Consider the following 21,604-nt stretch of genomic DNA (forward strand, 5'->3'; position numbering starts at 1 on the left):
ATCAGAAGCGGCTCTCATACTGATAACACACGTGTTGCGTAGTGAACGACAAAAAAACAATGTAAGAGGTCGATTTGGAGAAAGAAATCCAAATTGTCGGATAATTGCTACAGACTTCGGGAGAATTACTCATAAGACTGCTTCAAGCGGGCTCGTCTGCCGTCGAAGAGAACGTGCATACTACTATCGGCCCGTTAAACGTAAGTTCTTCCACTTAGCTACTCCAATAGTGATGTCAGGAAGATAAATGGAGGGCTCGCCGAGGCGCATGACCTATCCAGTACTTCACGCCCCGGTGATATATTAATCTGCCGCCATGATAGTAGATAAATATTGTCGTAACGCGCGAACAATTAACACACCTGTCTCATTTGTGAATTTCACAACGTGACAGTTCACCACTGACTACCTGCTATCCGTTACAATGACCATTCCCCAGGTTATTACTGCTTATCCGCAAGGAAGTAAAAAATCAACACGATCACGAAAGGGTTTCAGCGAGCACGCGCCGAGGATCGCGCTCATCCCGACATTGTGATCGTGATTAGATGTTAAATATTCCGAGATTAACGAGGAAGCACGGGAAAAAACTATACACGCATTTACGTTGACCATGAGCAGAGATGAAAGGATACGCGCGAAGAGTGATATCTTGAATCACGAACAAGTTATAATCAGGAGAGGTCATCTTTTTCTCTGCAAAATTAACAGGTGTAAAATTAAAGAAAGATTAGTTCCTTTTTTTTACAAAATGGAAATGACCCTTTATGGAAAAAGCTACTAGTTGCGAAAAAAGCACACAAAACTATAGCAATTCTGTAATATAGTTACTATTGTTTCGCGTACTTTTTTCGCAACTGTAGTAGCATTCTATAGTATTTTTCTATAAGGGAAAAATCCCGTCTTTTTATGACGCACCGCGAGTACCGTGCGTGACAAACAATTTTAATCATTGATAAAACATGGCGCACGAAGATACTACATGCAGAGGAGGGTTTTACATGTAATAGCTATTGCACGTGACATTGTAACTTAATATCAAGGCGGGCGAAACGGCGCGCAGCGTGGAAACTCCAATAAGCCACGTCGGTGACGTCGCGCAAACAGGAATGTCAGTTATTTTCTCCATCTGTGGCATAAATCAACATTTACATATGAAATGAAATTTATAGGGCGTCAGTAACGTGGATCATTATCGTTTAAAAGCCAATGGAAACGTTTGGTCTGCATATAATATATAATCGCTAAAATATAACTTATGAAGAGAGAGAGAAAGAGAGACAGAGAGAGGAAAGAAAAAAAAGATCAAAATGCAAAATGTAAATCTGTAACGATATTGTTGTGATTTTATAAAGAAAATGCGAGCTTGCTTATTAATTAATTTGGCGAAGTAGGCTCTTCGACGCAAACTAATAAAATCTTATGTGTGATGTACACACATTAGAGCTAAGATACAGGTAGAATAAATCTACCTATTTATTTTTAACAATCTCAATTTTTGTTTCCTCACATTATAACGATCTGATCAAACATAATGTAAGGGTGATATATGTGTAAAAAAACAAAGGTGTGTACACTCATTGAGTAAAATGTCAGTATCACGATGAAATAAGCTACTACATATTCGGTAGAAATTCCAAAATCGTTACATCGTTCGCCCCTAAAAAAAGGAAAATGATCAATGATATATTTTCGCCTATTATTATCGACAAGAGACAACTATATCTGATGGATTTTATCTCCGTTCTCCGAGTTTCTACTCTGTTGTTTGCCCATAAAAAATTCAAACCTTCAGTAAATTTAGAAAGACAGCTTAATGTGGAAAGGTTGAGGGAATAAACAGGATTTCGTTAGGATTATTGGAACTACCACGCAGTAATTAGAGTTCTCTGAATGATTGAATATATTAAGGAGATACAAAATCGCGAAACACGTTTTAAATCACGTGGAATCAAGATCATCGTGAATGGAGATGGATGAACTGGGATTATCGTCGACTGGAATGGATCTTTTTAGAATTAATCGGTTAGTAATGTATTTGATCGTTCGATTGGTAGGTCAATGACATATTCGACTGAGTATTGTACATACAATATTTACGTGGATATTAACGTGGAAGAGCACCATGACTCAGAGAAACATTAATGCAAGAAAGCGATATAGAAAGGCAATTTTTTTCTCTCTGGAATTTTTTATTATGATACATCTTGATAGATCCTAATTTTGCTTTCTTCGAGTGAATAAATGGAGTTTCTTTAGATTATAAGAGTCATCCTAAAAAAGAGAAATGACAGCAAAGGGTTCAATAAAAAAAAGGTTGTTTTCTCTCTATGATTCCTATGAAAACTTCTCAATAAATTCCTAAAATGATTCGAAGCTAGTTAGAAGTTAACTTTTCATGTGCGCGAAAATTCAGAGCAGATGGTTATTTATTAAAACTTTTTAAATTTTGACATTTTATTTTTTGCTGAAAAAATCTAGAATAAAACTCCGTTGTTTTTGATAATTGATCAGTTATAATAATCGGTTTAATATCATTATCCGGCTATTTGCAAGATTCCATACTATTGTTATCAATATTATTGTTTATAAATTTGGGAAAACTTCCTTTCAATAAATACATTTATTTAAAATATTGATAATTGTGATCAACTGTATAATTGATTTGATTTCACATTAGATTTCATAAACACATGATTATAAACAGAATTTTATCTGTTGAATTCTGACACGAATTGCAGCTCATCTAAAGTTATTAAATCTATTTTAGACGATTCGTGATTCGTCAGAATACACAGGGGATAAAATTCTATTTATAATTTTACGTTTTGTGCAAGAATTTAACATTTCAGGAATTTAAATATGCATATGTGTATAAAATATATATGTATGAAATATATATTTAAAAATACGCATAAAATTAAAAAAATGGAATTCTATCCTGGAATATATGACGCAAATTATACATCATCCAAGGCCTATTTTAGATGATCTATAATTTGCGTTAGATTTCAAGATAAAGTTCTGGCGCGTTTCTGTTTACGTATAATTTTTTATGAAGCCGTCTAAAGTGAGCTTAAAGTGAACTCAGCTTATAGTTGTACAGCATGATCAATACAATACGCATCAATCGTTCTTTTTCCCCTTATATTAAATAAAAGAGATATGTGGAGCAATAATATGGGAGATACTTTTTTGTGCATGCGCGATAGTACCTATTGTCAAATGATTCTCACAAACGTAAATGTCCCGCGATTTTGATAATTTAAAGATTGTAATACAAATCAAATTAAGAGACGTGTGTATTTTTTTATCAATGCTTCTAATCATAAAAGAGCGAAACAAAGTAGTTCTCTTCTGGTAAATTTTAGTAATTTTCTAATAATTGTAAATTATTAAATAATAATTATTAAATATTAAATATTAAATAATAATTATAATAAATTGTAAATTACTTCTCTTCATTCCGAGTTTTTAATAATTATAAATTATTAGAACGGTGAAAGATATAAAAAAAAGTTTTAAACAAAAGTTTTGTTCAGGAAAATAAGCGTTTATATGAGTACAAATTGTGACGTCATAATCGTAACACGCGCTGCTAATCCTTACAGCGCCAAAAACGATGTAAAAGATACTTAAGAGGGCTTAAAGCGCATTCTAAGGTCCATTCTATTTAAATCAACTTCTTGTACAGTTCATCTTTTCTCTTTTTTCTCCAATGTGAAAAGAAAAAAAAGGAAAGAATGAACTGTGCAAGAAATTTGGCCACGCCAACATTTTGCTGGACTGCTTGATACGCCACTCGCACCCATTTTCAAAGTAGAAACTACTTTGGCATAAACATTTTGTGGTACTGCCGATAAAGTCTCTCCACTTGGTACACTCAAATAACTTTTATCTTGAAAAACAATTAATACGTAACATCCTCTCCTGGCGTTAACTTACGTGAAACCTATATGAAATAATGTAATTCTAACATCCTGCTCTCAATAACTTCGCGATTATACAATTTCTGTACTTTGAGTAGCAAATACTGCATGCTCGTGTTTTTTAACAATTTTTGTCAGTCGTTTTACGGAAACGATTTCAAGCATTTGACGCATGCTCGTGACTTCATCACCACAGTCCGTCATAGTATTTTAAATATGTATAATGAACAGCTAATAATAGGCACGTGCATTATCTTTTGACATTGTATTTGCATATTGTATTGATATATGTGGCTCGATTATTTTTGATACATTATGATATGCATTAATATCAATCTTAAATATGTATAATGAACAGCTAATAATAGGCACGTGCATTATCTTTTGACATTATATTTGCATATTGTATTGATATATGTGGCTCGATTATTTTTGATACATTATGATATGCATTAATATCAATCTCTTCATATCGATTTTCTCTGTCTTATACGATAATACCGCGGATATAACACGGACATAACTGTAACTAACATAATAAGGTCTGGATACCGAATAGCAAAGAGTACCTATATCCAACGAGATTACCCGAATTTGACGGGAAAATAAGATAGGATTTGTACATGCATATTCCTCATGAATTTTTTAAGTATTCTCAGTACTATGGGAGTTTTTATTGTATGAACTTTTGAGAAATACTTATTTAGAACGGATATGTGGTTAATTCTTCTCAGAAATTCTTCATGTATTTATTTTTCTGTATGTATTCCTTAAAACAAAATCTCTGTGAAATTATATTCAGTGTTATTTGGGGTACTATAGTAAACAGCTGATAAAAGGCACTATCTTTTGACATTGTATTTGCATAATGTATTGATATATGTGGCTCGATTATTTTTGTAACATTGTGTGATATGCATTGTCAGTTTCCCACTCTTTATAACGATTTTATGCTTATTTATATAAGACAAAACTAGCTGGTCGTCAAAAAATACGATCGTGCGTCGCGTCAGATATGCACGCGGCAGCAGAAAAGCAAATCTAGCAAAGCAAACCGATTAATGGTTTTTACGGGAAACCACTATACGTTAGTACTGTTCGAGCTGTCGAGGCAACAAACTCTCCTAGATCAACAATCCAAATTTTATCATTAATTTACACGAATCGCATATTCGAAGAAAATGTCCCACGCCTCCCACGTCGAAGATTCTCAGAGATGGATCGACCAGGTGATGGCGAGGATCATCGAGAATCTTGGATTGGACGTTGATAAAGCTCGATACGAAATCTCCAAATCTATCAACTTTATAATGACAACCATGTATTACGTACGCCTGCAGTTTAAGAATAAAACAAACGATCAGAACGAGGAATTGTCTATGGTGCTAAAGAGACCCATGAAGAACTTCATCTACATAACTCGCATCGATCTTCAATTTGACAACGAGATTCTGTTCTATCGAACGTACGTCCAACCGAACGAGATGCATTTTTACGCAAGATGTTACTACGCCGAAAAACGGTCGCCCACCGATTTCGTGATCGCCCTGGAGAACGTTAACGAACGAGGATATCATTCTTGCTCGTACCTGCACAACGCTCCTTTCGAGTACACGTTGGCGGCGATGCGCGAGTTAGGACGATTTCACGGGAAAGGGTACGTTATGAAGGAATTACAGCGGGAAAAGTTCTTTGACGTCGTGGCGCGATTGCAAGAGTCTAGATGGGAAGTAGGAAACGTGTTTGTAGTTCATTCCAATGTTAAGGCGACGCGATCGTTGGAATATCTCCGCAGACAAGGCCACGATGCAGCTTTCTGCGACAGGATGGAAGCCTGCTTCACGAACGCGTTTGACGAAGTGATAATGAAGATAATAAAGCCGGTTGAACCTCTGGCCACGATGTGCCACGGCGATTTTCTATTGAGCAACATTCTCTTCAAGGCGGATGAGGGTGGACGATATTGCGCGATGCTGATCGATTTCGCAGTTATTAGATATTCGACGCCTGTCGTCGATCTCTCCACGTATCTCTACAACTGTTGCTCGATTGAAGAGATACGAGAGAAATTTTTCGACATCTTGCGGGCTTATCACGACGCGTTGATGGAGTATTTGCTGGACGCTGGCGTTCAAGACATTGAGAAATATTCATATAACGCTCTGTTGGACGATTTTAGGAGGGGCGCTCTCTTCGGTTTTATTGTTGCATCCTATTTTTTACCGGCAATGTTAGGATATCTTAAACCAGAAGTGATAGTACAAGACATAATTAGTCTAGGCTCGTTGGGAAGTGCAAAGAAGCAAAAATATGCCGGCGGAGACGAAGTATGTAAAATACTTGCTGATATATTGCTGCATCTTAGAGATCTTGGCTGCTTGAAACATATTTTATAATGATAGATAATTCACATAAAATGCATATAAAATACAATTTATATCGATTAATAACTATGAAGTATATATGTCAAAAGATTTTTAAGTGATCAGGTGATCAAGTAATTTAATATAGATTCGTAATTATATTAAAGGCAAAGGATTTATTTTCTAAATATTGTTGTCTCTTTCTCGTTGTCATTTCTATACGAAAAATAGTAGTTACATTATAATACAAAGACCGAGTTGCAGGTGTAATTAGAGGCGAAATATATTGAATCACGTTCGACTTTATAGTGTCTTGTGCAATATATTATGGATAAAATTGTATATTATAGTTAAAAACTTCAATATCGCAATAATATTCAATTCAAAGAAAGTAATGCAAACGCGTATAACTAACAAAAACATAAATAATAAATATACATTTTATTTTAATAATAATTAAAATTTACATGAAAAGAACTTGAAACATAGTAGATATGTATTATCCGTTTATATAAATATGCCTTCGCCTCATTAACGTCTTTGTAAAATTTTTAATTAAGCTTAAGCTGGACAGTCATTTACACATATGTGTCTGAAAAAAAGTCTTGAAGCATCTTTACGACGTCTTTTAGACATGTGTCTACACTGTTAAATTCGTAGTGTCAAATTATACTCAATTTGAATCATTTTCAACAATTCCTATAGGTCGCCACTGCTCTTACTCAATATGTCGTTAACTTAATTAAATTAAGAAGAGAAATAAGAAATAGAAGAAAAATAAGAAATAATTAATTAAATTAACTAATCGAGTCAAAATAATACTGTTTTGTGTTAAAGTAATAAATCTCGACATACATGCATAGTAGTTAAAAATAACAAAATGTTATTTAACACACAAGGTATTGGTTTAAATTTCATCCTTTTAACAGTGTAGGCAGTATTTTACAAGCGTCTTAAATATTCTTATGTATACGCTAACAATGGTTAATAAATATTTTACTTTTAAAATTTGCCTTTTCTACATGTTGTACTTTTAATACTTATATGTTATTTTGTACTCTAGCGAATAGGCGAATTAATGTTTTTGATAATTATCCACGATATTCGCGGCGACAATGGGAAATACTAATCGTCCGTGACTGTCCGCGCAACCCGCCTGCGACCGAACAAGTACCGCGAAATACTTATTTTTGAGAAATGTCTACACCCCGAGCGCTAAATCGATATTAACGGCAGTACGCGATAGGCGCTGCGTTAAATAATGCATGCAAGATTAGTAAAGCTTACTCTTACCGATTAAATAACTCTCGCGACGCCACTCGTTCCGGAGCCGGTCCTTTCCCGTGTCCGCCGCGATCTGGAAATGGAAAGAGAACGTCATCAATATGGCGGAGACGCGTCATCCCCCGCACGGGAAACTTTTCGCGCCAAGCCAAGACAAGAGTGCCATGACGTCACTATACGCGTCCCGCTCTCAACTTCGCGATCACGTCGAATTTTCCGAATTTCGAAAATCAAAATTAATACTATATACGCTCGCTTATGATTACGATCATTATTTCGCATTCTACCGAATAAACGTACTAATATGTTTGGCAGATATACGCGATATTCGCGACATGGGAAAATACGATCGTCACTTTCGCGATTGCCGGCGCGACGCAACGCGCTTTCGACCGAATAAGTATACTGAAATACGTATTTTTACAAATCATTATACCGAGCGCTGAATCTATACTATGCGCGATAGGTGCTGCGTTAAATAATGCATGCAAGATTAATAAAGGTTACTCTTACCAATTAAACGAGTCGCGACGCCGCTCGTTCCAGGTTCCAGGGCCGCCGCGCCGGCCGATCCGTTCTGTCAGTTCTGAGTCCGCCACGCCTCCGCGCGTTCTGCAAAAGAAGGAGTACGTCATCAATATGGCGGAGGCACTTTGTCTTCGTCTCCAGCGCGGTCAACTTCACGTAATAAGAGCGGCGCGGATGCATCACGCGTTCCGTTCCTATATTCGCGTTTACGCATTTTTCTTGTTTTAACAATTAAATGCTATACGCTTGCCTTATATAGCGATCACGGTCTTACATACTAAATTAAATATATGTATGTTGAAATTGTACACTGCGTGAGTCAAATGGATGGCTATTAATAAAAGCGCACAGTTGATTAACTAAAAATATATGCAATTAAATTTTATTTTTATATCTTTTTTAGATCTTTATTTAAAACAATAAGCTTATACAATATTTAATATCAGAGAGAAACACTGCACCAAACACATCACATATATTATATATGTATACATGTGTGTATATGTGTATATTATAGATGTGTGTGTGGTGTGTGTGTGCGTGTGTTCTTCCATCCATGTATGTGTCAGCAGTGGTCAGTGACTCGTCAATCGTCATTCCTTGTGGTTGTGAGTTGTGTGGTTAACTGTAGCGTGCTTAGCATGGCGTTTCGTGTTGTTCTGTGCTTTATCTTTCTCTGTGGATAGTTGTAAATAAATAAATAGAAACATGAAGAAGGAAAAAACTGGCGATAACAGCCGTCCATATAAATTAAGTAAGAAAAACGGTCACGTCTTCATTTAACAGTCATCTTTGCTGGTTATATTTCTGTCCATCGTTTCAATTTTTATTAACGTTCGCTGGAATTTTATTTATTTATTCTATATTTTTTATTACGGTTATTTAACTGAGGATAATGCATGCATTGTAACATGTTCTGGAGTATAAGTAAAAATTGCGTTTTTTGATATTATGTTTTGAGGTTATGTTTCAGAAGTTAGATTCATGTATCAATTTGACATATTATCATTTTTATTGAAATAATTAATGCATTTCAATGCAATTTATATTACAGCTCATCAAATATTAAGCTTAACTGGAATAAGTTTTCAAAGAAAAAGCATTATTGGTTTTGTCGAGTTGACGATTATACCTCTGCGAGACACTCTCAGGCTAGTGAAACTTAATGCTAAACAATGCAGGATATACAGAGTGTGTTTAAATGACACCTATGAAGCTCCTTTCCAATACTTTGATCCATTTCTGGATATCTGCCAGGGAGATAGTAAACAGTAAGCAAATCTCTTCTCGATAGCTCACGGTTGATACTCGAGGTTGTTAATAGACTGATTATCAATTTTATTGCAGACGGTCCCTGGAATTTTTCTCTAATATGCACCTAGCGGCAGCTCAAAAAGTTGATCCCGACAATAACGCTGGTGAATTAGTGGTTCAAATACCACCGGATGCAGCACATTTGGTTGCGGAAGGCCGAGGATTAAGGATTAGCATCGAGTTTTCCTTGGAGCAGCCACAAGGAGGAGTGCATTTTGTAGTACCAAACTGCGAAGGAACTCTAGCTGAGGTAAGTCAGTGTGTTGTAACAAAAGAGTTTTCTTTATATTCCGACAATAATGTCAATAATTTTCTATCTTTTTTCATAAAAAACTAATTTTTTCCAGTAAATAATATTTAATATTTATACCAAGCAATTTTGGCTTTACGTTTTTTAAAACTAATAATCTACAATCCTTGTGATGCAATAATATGGCAATATTTTTCTAAAACGAAATTCTTTGTACTAATAATAATATTTTTTTTTTTTTAGAAAGGTGCCCACATGTATACATACAGCTATGAAAATTCATCTAGATTATGGTTTCCATGTGTGGATAGTTTTGCTGAACCATGTACTTGGAAATTAGAATTTACTGTTGACGATTCGATGACTGCAGTCTCCTGTGGAGATCTGATCGAAGTGGTCTACACACCTGACATGCGTAGAAAAACATTTCATTATGTGCTCAACACTCCTGCGTGTGCTCCAAACATTGCACTAGCAGTCGGGTAAGCAATTAGAAGGAAGTTAATCAACATCTTGTTATTTATAGTATAATGAATGTGAATTCCTTTTTTTTTTATAGACCCTTTGAGATTTTTGTGGATCCGTACATGCATGAGGTGACTCATTTCTGCCTGCCTCAACTTTTGTCATCTCTGAAAGTATCCGCAAAATACATGCACGAAGCATTCGAATTTTATGAGGAAACCTTGTCGAATCGATATCCATATTCCTGTTACAAACAGGTCTTCGTTGATGAGATAGATGAAGACATTAATGCCTATGCTACTATGAGCATTTTAAAGTAAATATGATCTCTTTTGTTTTACATATAATTAAATTCCACTGCTGTACTTACTCACGATGAGTTGTTTACTTTCAGTACGAATTTATTACACTCTACTGCAATTATAGATCAAGTATACATTACTAAGAAAGCAATGGCGCAAGCGATTGCAGAACAATTTTTTGGATGTTTTATATCTATGCAAAATTGGTCAGATACGTGGTTACCTAAGGGCATTTCCACGTATCTAACAGGACTCTATGCAAAAAAATGCTTTGGAAATAATGAATACAGAGAATGGATTCAATCCGTAAGTACCTATAAGTCATGATATGCCTTTTCAACTTATTTAATTATCTTGGTTAATATAATTTTTGTAGGAATTACAAGAAGTCGTGAAATATGAAGAACAGTTCGGTGGTATAATATTAGATCCATCTCAAGCACCAGCACCGTTACCTATTGCGGCTAATACTCCAGCGCCTGCCCCTCGAGCTCCCGATCCTGGATTTTATTTTCCTATTAAAAATTTACATACCATGTCACCAAGATACATTCAAGTTCTCCGCAAGAAAGCACATCTAATCATGAGAATGCTGGAACATAGGATCGGCCAAGAATTATTACTTCAAGTAAATATGCATATATATATATATATCTTTTTTATTTTCTAAATAATAGTAGATTGTACAGCTAATTATGTATTTAATGTTTTATAGGTATTCAATAAACAATTGTCTCTGGCAGCTAATGCCGCACAACAAAAAATAGAGTCTGGCCTGTGGTCACACATGTTGATTAGTACAAATGTATTCGCCAAGGCAATCTTTACTGTAACAGGGAAAGATATGTCAGTATTTATAGATCAATGGGTGAGAACGGGAGGACATGCGAAATTTAGCTTAAGTTTTGTATTTAATAGAAAAAGGTACTTTTCTGCTTGAGTTCAGTTGTATCTATTATTATCTTATATATTATGGAAATTAAAATAACACATATACATATATACATGTTACAGAAATACAGTAGAGTTGGAAATTAGGCAAGACACTACACATCAAAGAGGGATTAGGAAATATGTGGGCCCGTTAGTAGTCAATATTCAAGAACTGGACGGTACTTTCAAGCACACATTACAAATTGAAGGTACAATGGCCAGGGCGGACATCACATGTCACAGTAAAAGTCGTAGAAACAAGAAAAAGAAAATTCCGCTGTGCACCGGCGAGGAAGTCGATATGGATCTTTCTGCTATGGAGTAAGATCGCGATAATTCTTATTGCAACACATTATGCAAGAAACGTAAATTTATTATATATTATTAAAAAAAAACATTTATGGTTTATCTACAGCGATTCTCCAGTGTTATGGATCAGACTTGATCCTGAAATGACAATCATGCGCGCTGTGCAAATTGAACAACCTGATTATCAGTGGCAATATCAATTGAGACACGAGAGAGACGTCACCGCACAATTGGAAGCGATCGAAGCTTTGCAGCATCATCCAACACCTGCCACACGATTAGCGTTGACCGATACAATTGAGAACGAACATTGTTACTATAAAGTCAGACTTCGCGCTGCTAATTGCTTGACAAAGGTCAGTCATTATTAAACGCCATTATTAAAATAATTTATTTAATTCAATTTTACAAATATGTACATACAGGTGGGAAACGCAATGGTAGCAACATGGTCAGGCCCACCAGCGATGTTGGCCATATTTAGAAAATTATTCGGATCTGCGTCGTGCCGACGAATTATTAAGCAAAACAATTTCTCGAATTTTCAACATTATTTTCTACAAAAGGTTAAGTGCGAGTTAATACGTACTTACATCAGAATTATTTGGTAATATCTTTTCTCTGAACCTTTGTACATCTGTGTGCAGACTATACCAGTCGCAATGGCAGGATTACGCAATGCCCATGGTATCTGTCCACCGGAAGTGTTAGCCTTTTTAATGGATCTTTTCAAGTATAATGACAACAGCAAGAATAGATATTCCGACAACTATTACAGAGCTGCGCTAATCGAAGCTCTTGGCGCGACTGTTACACCAGTTATCAGTGTGCAACAAGGGTATGAACATTCGAATTTTATTTATAACAAGACATAATAATCCGACGAAGAGATAAATTTCTTAATGTATACCATTACAGCACGGCTATTACGGCCGATTCTCTATCAGTCGACACGAAGGCCATTTTAGAAGAGGTCACGAGAAACTTAAACTTAGAGAAATTATTACCCTGCTACAAATATACCGTCAGCGTAGCTTGTCTTAAAGTTATACGTATCCTTCAAAAGTTCGGTCACCTTCCAAGCAATCCTCATCTTTTCAGAGCATACGCAGCATATGGGCAATTTATAGGTAATATTCTAGATTTCAATAACAATATTTCTGAATTGCCAGAATTCTTAATGATCAATCAACATTTTCCAGACGTTCGAATCGCAGCTTTAGAAGCCTTGGTCGATTTTACTCGTGTCGACGGCAAATGGGAAGACTTGGAGTTCTTATTAGATATGGCTGAAATGGATCCACATCCCGGTGTACGCCATAGACTCGTACGTCTGATGGTGGAAAATCCGCCATTCGAGAGAGCCCATAAACATCGCTTAGATAAACCAGATCTAGTTGACCGTATATGGAACTTGATTAAGTACGGCAGTTCTTCTTTAATCTCGCCTGTAAAACTTATTTTTCTTTCATGTCAATTAATTAACATATATAATTTTATCTAATTGCAGCGGCATGTTGTCGCACGATGCAAAGTTGCGTTGCGATTTGGTGGATTTATACTATTCTTTGTATGGTATAAAAGTCCCATTTTGTCTTCCCATTCCTGAAATTGTGGCGATTACGAAGCCTAGGAAAGCTGGCCCGCCAAGTCCAGAACGCGAAGTGAGACTTATTTGTGTAATCTATTAGATGATTATAAAGCTTCTTTTTATAACAAACGTTTTAAATTCTACTCAGGTGTATTCTGCTCAGGTGAAAACTGCGCCGGTACAACATGTGAGACACGAGTCGATCGAAGAAGTTGAAAACTTACCTGTTTCGAATAAGAGGAAACCATCTCCCAACAGAGATCCTCCGGGTCCATCAAATCCAGTGGAACATGGACCAGAACTAAAACGACAAAAAACAACAAATAATGTATGGAAAATAGTCTTATCTCATTTTCTTTGTCCTTGTGAAGTTGTTGAATCAAATCTACGGTTGCTGTGTTTTTTAGGTGGATGAACGAGGAATTCCGATACCTGGTGAAGGAAAAGTAAAATCTGAATATTATAGCGATAATTCCGCATCACTGCCCGGTATCATGGGAACTCCTGGTCCTGTAGGCTTCGAGCCTGGGATGTTTAAAAAGGATTCAGAAGAGCACAAGCCGAAGAGTGATTCCAGCAATAAGGTACACGAGGTTTTTCAAGTAGTAGAAAGTATTTTTGTACAACAATGTTTTTTTATGTGTGTCAGAAATATAAAATATATATTAAACTCGCATCCGTTGTTTTTGCAGAGTAAAAAGAAAAAGAAGGATAAGAAAAAACACAAGCACAAGCATAAGCATAAACACGATCACAAACATAATAAGGATAAGGAGAAAAAGGATAAGGATAAGGGTAAAGATAAAGAGAAGGAAAAGGACAAAAGCAAGGACAAGGATTCGTCCGCTTTAAAGATTAAAGATGAAACTCTCAGCTCTGCAAGTTCTAGTCAAAGTCCAGAGCCAACTGTCACCAACGAACTCCTTTTTCCTTAAGAACGTTTAGTTATCGGTACACAATATTTGAAATTTTTTAATACCACCTCTGTTTATTTTGTATGACTATACAATTTAATCATGAAGCAATAAGATGTACGCACAGCGTCATAAACGTCTTCTCGCCACAAGATAGTCGCGTCCGGGTTAAATAATAGCTAATAATAAGATCTGTTCGTGTTGCTTGTATTTTTTGCACTTAGAATCTTCACTTTCTCTTTCTCCAGGTGCGAAAGCGTTTATGACGCCGTGTGTAAATGATCTTCAATATCTATACATACATATACACATACATATATATATATATATATATATATATATATATATATATATATATATATATATATGAAATGTATATATTTATAAATATTATATATATTTATTTTATTATAAATATTCCATATGTACATAGTAATAAATCTCACGACATTAATTAGCGCATTTTATTACATAAAAATAAAAAAAAATGGATTGTAAGTATCTTAGGGCAAATGGTATGCGATAATAAAGATCAAGTGACGATTATTTTTTTACAGTTTTTTCCTGGGCATATAACAATTTATCTTTATTACTAATTGCCAAAAGCGTGCACGATTATAAGTCTCGGAACGAGTGATTTTCCAAAAATTTTATTAATATCCGCAGATATATATCCCGTTCGGATATAAATTATCCGATTCGTTATTCAGGGTTCGTTACCGACGCCAGAGGCGCGCTCACATTTGAATAGCCGTTGCGCGCTTGCTAGGATGGCGTCCGTGGCGTTGCGGCAATTTCGAAGGGACTAGCAAGTTTTGAAAATTTTCGCAACGACCGAGATAATGGCAGATAATCAGCAGAGCCGATTCGAGAAGTCTCTCGGGCTGCTGACCACCCGCTTCGTGACCCTGCTCCAGAAGGCGAAGGACGGCGTGCTGGATTTGAAAGTCGTGAGTACGCTCGGCGGCCTCGCGAGGCCATCGACAAAAGTTAACCTGTACTAGGTTAAGTGACCGCGGGCTTACACGTCATACTCGGGGTGCGGGAATTTTGAAAGAAGTGCGCGGCGCGGGGGGACCGTCGTGCGTGACCCCGGGCCCGTTTCCCCAGCTCCGCGGACGTTCCCGTTCGTCGCCGCGCGGTTACGGGCCCCGCGATCGGCGCGGTCGACGCGCCGACGGTGTTACAACATCGTAACACGCGATGGCCACCTTAACCTATAAGAAACGCGGGCCGCGGAACTCCCGGCGGGACGCCGCGGCGACCGACCGATGTGGTTACTCTACATACGGACACGTTACAGGCCGCGGATCTTCTGGAGGTACGACAAAAACGGCGCATCTACGACATCACGAACGTCCTCGAGGGTATCGGCCTCATAGAGAAGAAGAGCAAGAACAGCATCCAATGGAAGTAAGTGTCACCCCTTTATTCTCGTTTTAATGCCTCTATTTCTGTCTCTCTGCCCCCACGTGCACCACTACTTTGCAAATTTGTGTTTCATAGGGGTGCGGGACCTGGCTGCAACACTCAGGAGGTTGGCGAGAAGCTGACGGACCTGAAGGAGGAGATCAGCAAGCTGGAGGATCACGAACAGCTGTTGGACACCCATACCCAGTGGATACAGCAGAGCATAAAGAATATACAGAATGACATTGGAAATAGGAAATATGCGTATATTACGTACGAGGATGTTAAGGAGACCTTTGCGGATCAGTTCGTGCTAGGGATACAGGGTCCACCGGATATGGAGATCACAGTACCAAATGTCTTGAAGGTATACAAAAGGATATCTGGAAAATGGTTGTTTCATTGCGTTGCAGCTCTGGATAGACCGAAGTTTCCAAACTAATTATAATTACAACTTTTATGGGTTATAAGCGAATCTCCATTCTGGAAGATTGAGCTTGTTTTTTTAACTTATTTATTGTTCTTATTATTTGGAAATTTCTCCAAAGGACGATACAACGAGATCTGAGCATCAAACTCAGATCTTTTGCTTGATACACCACTGCTTTATCAATAAGTTATACCCATTTAGAAAATATTTTATGCAAATTACTTTGATATACATTTGTCTTTAATGTATCTCTATTTTTTACATATTTGGCAGACTGTCATTCAAGACGATGGAGTGATAAATTATAACATGATCCTGAAAAGTAATACAGGAGAGATAAAAGTGTACATGGTCCAACCTGAGTTAGCTAAAACTTACGATAATAAAGTGTTGGAATTGGAAATGAGATTAAAAGAAGAATCCAAGGGTACAAAGCGTGGAAAGGAGGAGGATGAAAAGAAAGAGGAAGAGGTTATTGTTAAACCAAAGAGAAAAGTTGGAAGGTAAGTGGAAATAAAAAAAAAAAAGAAACATGTACAGTCTCCGCGTATGCTCTAATCGCATCAGGAATAATAAAATAATATTCCTGATCTGCACAGAGCAAATAGTACAATTGCTAATTGGCAATTGATTTTGTAAAGGGGATGAATAGTTATCAAGCTTTAGCTATTTATTTGATACAAAATGCACATTTTTACGTTTTATATCTATTTCTCAAAATTACAATTATATTGGAATACATTAAATTTATTTCAACATTAGGCCACCAAAAAACACTACTAAACCAGATCCGATAACTGACGAAGAGGAAGAAGAAGATTCGGAACTGATAGAAGCTAAGATAGTTTTACGGGATGTCAGCACCTCAGGTATTTTACTCTTGAGATTTGCATTTATTTATTATATATTTCAGTGTAAAGTTTTTGAACCACGTTCTTAATTATTTTTAATTACAGATATTGTCCAAAGAGAGTTGGAGTTCTTTGATCAATTCTATTCTGACTGTAAGTCAAATTTTAAGTCTATATTCATAGTTCGATTTTATATTTAAGATCGTTTTAAGTACGATCTCGAGATGCCATATGGTCATTTCCCTTGCTGGATGAGATCTTAAGACTGTCCACGATCAGACTTAAGACAATCTTGAATATAAGATCGGGCTGTGAATACTATTCTTATATTTCTTTTTGTACACACCTAAACAATCGAACATCTAATGTCTGTATAAATTTTATTTGCAGTTTGTGGACCATTAATGAGATTAAGTCCACCCCCTGGAGAGAAAGATTACCATTTCAATCTTAGTGAGAATGAGGGTGTTTATGATTTATTTGACATTAAGAGTGTTCGACATTAATGAGTGTTGAATCGATGTAGCTTCGATTTGCAAAATGAAGACTGTGCCAACAGCATGCAAATTTGAAATGGGGGAAAATCTGGTAAAATCATTAAGGAGAATTTGTGCATATAATTTTAGGGGAAACCAATGGATCACAATCATTGAGAGTATACAGTATTTTTTTATTATTGAAAATACGGGAAAACTAGTGCGAGGCATTGTGAAGATACCTACAACCGTTCTAATTGCTGTTTATTTTGTACATTGCTGAGAGTAATTCAAAGTTTTAAAAGCATCTTTTATATATATATATATAGATCTACGAGAGATTATCCTTGTAGCTTTTAACTTGGCTCACAAGCTTGCTTCATGAATCACTGGACGAAAATATATAAATTGTTCATTGCAACAATTTTCCGTTTAATATGAAAAAAAAATTAATGAATGTATATGTATACAATCAAAAAATGTAACACGATGTTATTAAGCAAGCTCTCGTCAGATGTCGAACTTTTGTAAGAATTTGCATGCACATATCCCTAATGTATTCTAGATACTGCAACGTGATTAGAATGAATGTATTGCGTACCTACAGCGTGCGCGAGTTCGACATTTTTTAAAATATTTTACGAATTATATGTATCCAGATCTTTACTACTGGCAACGCATATGCATCTGCTTATATTTGTGTACAGTATATCTCCTTTATCGCGTGACATGCAGGCTCATCAAGTCAATTGTATTTCTTATAATACAGCTCATATATATATATATATATATATATATATATATATATATATATATATATGTCATGTCCGATTATATATTGTCTGAATCTGAATATATGACTGCAGAAACCCCCGACATTTCGTTTTCTGTGACGAGTCGTACATACGTCGCGGATATCAGTATAATATTATCGATCTCTCTTGTCGAGCTCTCTACGTTACCAGAGAGGTGCGCAGCAAATGAGCGATTGTGCAACGCGGCCGATGCAGCGGAAAAGCGTGCCCGTATCGGCGGATGACGTGTACCAAGGACATATAAGAATGGATCGACCAATTTCGTCATCATGTCAGCACACTCAGCACGTGTTCCGTCAACGTCGGGGGCACTCGGCCAGTCGCTCGCGTCACGTCGCAACGAGAACCACGCGAGATCCCCCCAGATGCAACGGCTTCGTCACACGACGCATAACGCACGCAACGGCCGCAGCCTGTCAAAATTGAACGCAGTGAGCGCGTTCCCGAAGGAACGTCGCGTGACTCTGCGGTGTTCCCACGTCCGTTATCCCTGACACCGCGGAAGGTAACCGACTCGAAGCTTCATGGAGCGACAACCGTGACGTAACGCACTGCCAGAATTGCGAAACTTGTGTGTCATGTCGAGATTTTTAGGAAAACAAATCGATCGTCGACACGCGATAGACAAAGAGATAACAGGGTGATTTCGATTAAGCTCCGATCAGCTCCGAATTAATTTGTCAGGTAACATCTGCAATACATTGATAATAGAGTTATTAATTTCTTTTTGTTTGTTTCATAGAAGATAAGGTTAGAGATTAGGGACGATGAATTGTGCGACCGGAAATTTTGCTGTAACAATTCTGCCAGCTGAACTAATTGTCGATTAAATTGATTAGAGTTTGATCGAAGACTTGAACAAGTGATTGTCTGATATTTTGTAAAATTCATACTGACAATGCAGTTTTACTTGGACATCTCTTCAGTATCATTTCAGTAACTTTTTATTATTATTTTTTTTATCGAGTTAATTGTACAATATTTTTCCTAAACTGCATTTAAATCGTTCATTGCGCTATTCAAAAGCTATAATTTTTCCCGAATATTTTTGACATTGACAAAATAAAAATCGATCTTATGGAGGTTTGCGTTGTAAATATGTATGCTTGCTTATGAATTATAAGTATACCTATATAATAGACATGCTGAGCACAGCGTGCGCTGTCGTGCTAGCACGCTTGGTTCGGGGAAAATATGAATAATTTATTTATAATATTATAATTGTATTATTATGATGATCGAGTTGTAAATTGTGTAGATATGTCGACGGTCGATAATGTTTGTATCCTTCAATTATCTCGGGTTTATTGGGCCCTATTTTATAATCACAAAAATTTATCTAGACTATATTATTGATGTAGTACTTCAATAATATAATATTGCTTTTCTTATTTGTTACTATTAATAAAGTGTAAAATGATGATTTTAAATATCTGTATGTTTTTGCAGCCTACGCATCGACAATGCGCACCATATTCGTAAAATTCCGCGAGATCTCGCAGAAATACCCGATTGTTCGAGGCATGGCATCCTACTCGATTATATGGCCCTCCGCGTGTCTGTTACAACAAAAGATAATGGGGAAAGAAGAGTTTAATTACGCGGAGGCCGTGCGATTCAGTCTATTCGGCAGTCTTTACGTAGCACCCACACTGTACTGCTGGCTGAGATGCGCGTCTTATTTCTGGCCGAAGGCGAATTTGAAGTCTGCAATCACTAAGGTGTATATATATGTATATACATGTATATGTATAACGAAAATTGAACAGTTTAAATTACACAATTTTGTATGACAAATTGATTTATTTAAAAAATGGCTTGATGGAAACTAAATGATAACGAAATAACACTGGATAATAATTGCAGGCTTTGATTGAACAAGTTACGTACGGCCCCGCAGCTATGTGTTCCTTCTTCTTTGGCATGAGCCTTCTTGAATTAAAGCCAGTTTCGGAATGCGTTGACGAGGTCAAAATTAAGTTTTGGCCGACATACAAGGTATATCCTCGATAAACGTGTTCTTAAATTTGAGATTAAGCGGATTAATGAGAGATTATTTTCCTCCTAGATTGCCATTTGCGTATGGCCAATTCTACAAACTATCAATTTTATCCTAATCCCGGAGCGAAATCGTGTTGTGTACGTCAGCGTATGCAGTTTAGTCTGGACATGTTTCCTTGCATATATGAAATCTATCGAAGGGAAGCGGAAGCAGGAGCTGGCAGATAATGTTAATTCCAAGATGATAACGGATAAAGCGCAAGCCAACGAGAGAGCCGGTCATATGCAGATTCCTCTACTACGATGAAAGTTTTAGGAAATTGACATGCTGTTAGATTAATTTATTTGTACATAGGTCTTGCAATTGGAACTATATTTATATTTTATACAGTTGTGACACGGGATTTACTTATGATTATCTGTGATATTCACAGTACAAAAGTATTACTTTTATTTCTGCAGGAATTTGTTATGACATGATTAATATATTAATAATATTTAAAAAAATTTTTTTAATATATTCCGATCTTTTTAAGTGAAAATAGCATGATTGACAATAATATATTTGACACAATTGTTAAGATTGATAATAATGTTAAATATAAAAAATGAAAATAAAATTTTAGACGAGATTTATCACATCGGATTTGTTGTTATTTAATCTTCCCTGTGGTGCGTTAGAAATTATACACAGGAATCTTCAATGAGTTTCTTAATAACATAGGATTTGAAGAAAAACGTAATGAAGATGATTTTATAAAACTGAATAGACTAAAAGCCATGAAATGGGCGTGCATTGTTGGTAATGAAAAATGTAAGGAAGTGGCGGTCATTAAATTGCATAAGCATCTAGAAGATCCTGATACTCACAAATAATTTAACTTTATTATTTAATTGCATGTCCATATATATGTGTATTCTCCTTATCCTCAAGTTTTTCCCTCGATATTCACTTTCCAATAGCGTATGTCATATTAAAATAATAATAAAATAATAATATTTGTATACAAGTGTAAAAGTATACATATTGAGTGGGATTAATTGTGCATTGTGTAATTATTTTAGCGCAAGATGAAAATTTAATTAAAAATGATAAATGTATTATACAAGTGATTTAAATCCGACTAATTTAAAAGTGTAACTGACAAAATAACTTCACAATATTAACGTATAAACAAACATATTTATGAGCTATGATCTTCCTCTAGATATCTTTGTCCACAAATGTTCAAAAAAATGTGTAACGGTACGAGTCTATCAGTTCCGTGAGGCACTGTATTTACATGACATCTATCAAAACATCAGAGGTTGGCATTGTAGTCAGTATTCGATAATCTTTCGAGATGGCAAAACGGCAATTACGCTGAGCTATTCCTGATAATAACGGCTTTCGTGGCGACAACGCATAACTGCTGCAAAGAACAGTATTTTAATCAGCA

The 21,604-nt window shown here is 36.1% G+C and overlaps 5 protein-coding genes across 7 annotated transcripts in view; 4 read left to right on the forward strand and 1 right to left on the reverse strand.

Annotated features, from left to right (window-relative positions):
• The window catches only part of LOC139814054 (uncharacterized), a 68,418-nt gene that overhangs the window by 3,069 nt on the left and 43,745 nt on the right, over window positions 1–21,604 (reverse strand). The window contains exons 3-4 of the mRNA XM_071780019.1: window positions 8,090–8,188; window positions 7,586–7,649 (exon numbers count right to left, since the gene is read on the reverse strand). The gene's annotated coding sequence lies outside the window, so the exon portion shown is untranslated. The remainder of the gene's footprint in view (window positions 1–7,585; window positions 7,650–8,089; window positions 8,189–21,604) is intronic.
• LOC139814010 (uncharacterized) lies at window positions 4,605–7,383 on the forward strand. Its single transcript, XM_071779973.1, has one exon. The coding sequence runs from the start codon at window positions 5,111–5,113 to the stop codon at window positions 6,323–6,325; it is 1,215 nt and encodes a 404-aa protein (XP_071636074.1). The 5' UTR covers window positions 4,605–5,110; the 3' UTR covers window positions 6,326–7,383.
• On the forward strand, window positions 8,683–14,728 carry Taf2 (TATA-box binding protein associated factor 2). Of its 2 annotated transcripts, none has more exons than XM_071769830.1 (18): window positions 8,683–8,858; window positions 9,159–9,375; window positions 9,452–9,668; window positions 9,912–10,150; window positions 10,228–10,449; window positions 10,528–10,741; window positions 10,812–11,063; window positions 11,151–11,359; window positions 11,450–11,689; window positions 11,784–12,033; window positions 12,103–12,243; window positions 12,325–12,515; window positions 12,596–12,807; window positions 12,880–13,099; window positions 13,188–13,341; window positions 13,432–13,596; window positions 13,676–13,852; window positions 13,961–14,728. In XM_071769830.1, exons 1-18 carry the CDS (start codon window positions 8,813–8,815, stop codon window positions 14,201–14,203), a joined length of 3,609 nt encoding a protein of 1,202 aa, XP_071625931.1. In that variant the 5' UTR covers window positions 8,683–8,812; the 3' UTR covers window positions 14,204–14,728. The 2 variants fall into 2 exon arrangements, with proteins under 2 accessions (XP_071625931.1, XP_071625921.1); XM_071769820.1 differs by having other exon boundaries at window positions 8,684–8,858; window positions 13,417–13,596.
• Window positions 14,846–18,031, forward strand: LOC139808168 (transcription factor E2F5). The gene is made up of 7 exons (XM_071769844.1): window positions 14,846–15,132; window positions 15,486–15,595; window positions 15,689–15,959; window positions 16,296–16,525; window positions 16,785–16,891; window positions 16,979–17,026; window positions 17,264–18,031. The coding sequence occupies exons 1-7, from the start codon at window positions 15,025–15,027 to the stop codon at window positions 17,377–17,379; spliced, it is 990 nt and encodes a 329-aa protein (XP_071625945.1). The 5' UTR covers window positions 14,846–15,024; the 3' UTR covers window positions 17,380–18,031.
• Window positions 18,185–20,797, forward strand: LOC139808172 (mpv17-like protein). 2 transcript variants are annotated; one of them, XM_071769869.1, is made up of 4 exons: window positions 18,185–18,848; window positions 19,614–19,885; window positions 20,031–20,162; window positions 20,233–20,797. In XM_071769869.1, exons 2-4 carry the CDS (start codon window positions 19,628–19,630, stop codon window positions 20,470–20,472), a joined length of 630 nt encoding a protein of 209 aa, XP_071625970.1. In that variant the 5' UTR covers window positions 18,185–18,848; window positions 19,614–19,627; the 3' UTR covers window positions 20,473–20,797. The 2 variants fall into 2 exon arrangements, with proteins under 2 accessions (XP_071625970.1, XP_071625960.1); XM_071769859.1 differs by having other exon boundaries at window positions 18,188–18,669.

Source organism: Temnothorax longispinosus, chromosome 1, assembly GCF_030848805.1.
Source record: "Temnothorax longispinosus isolate EJ_2023e chromosome 1, Tlon_JGU_v1, whole genome shotgun sequence".
In the NCBI taxonomy this organism is placed as follows: Eukaryota; Metazoa; Arthropoda; class Insecta; order Hymenoptera; family Formicidae; genus Temnothorax; species Temnothorax longispinosus.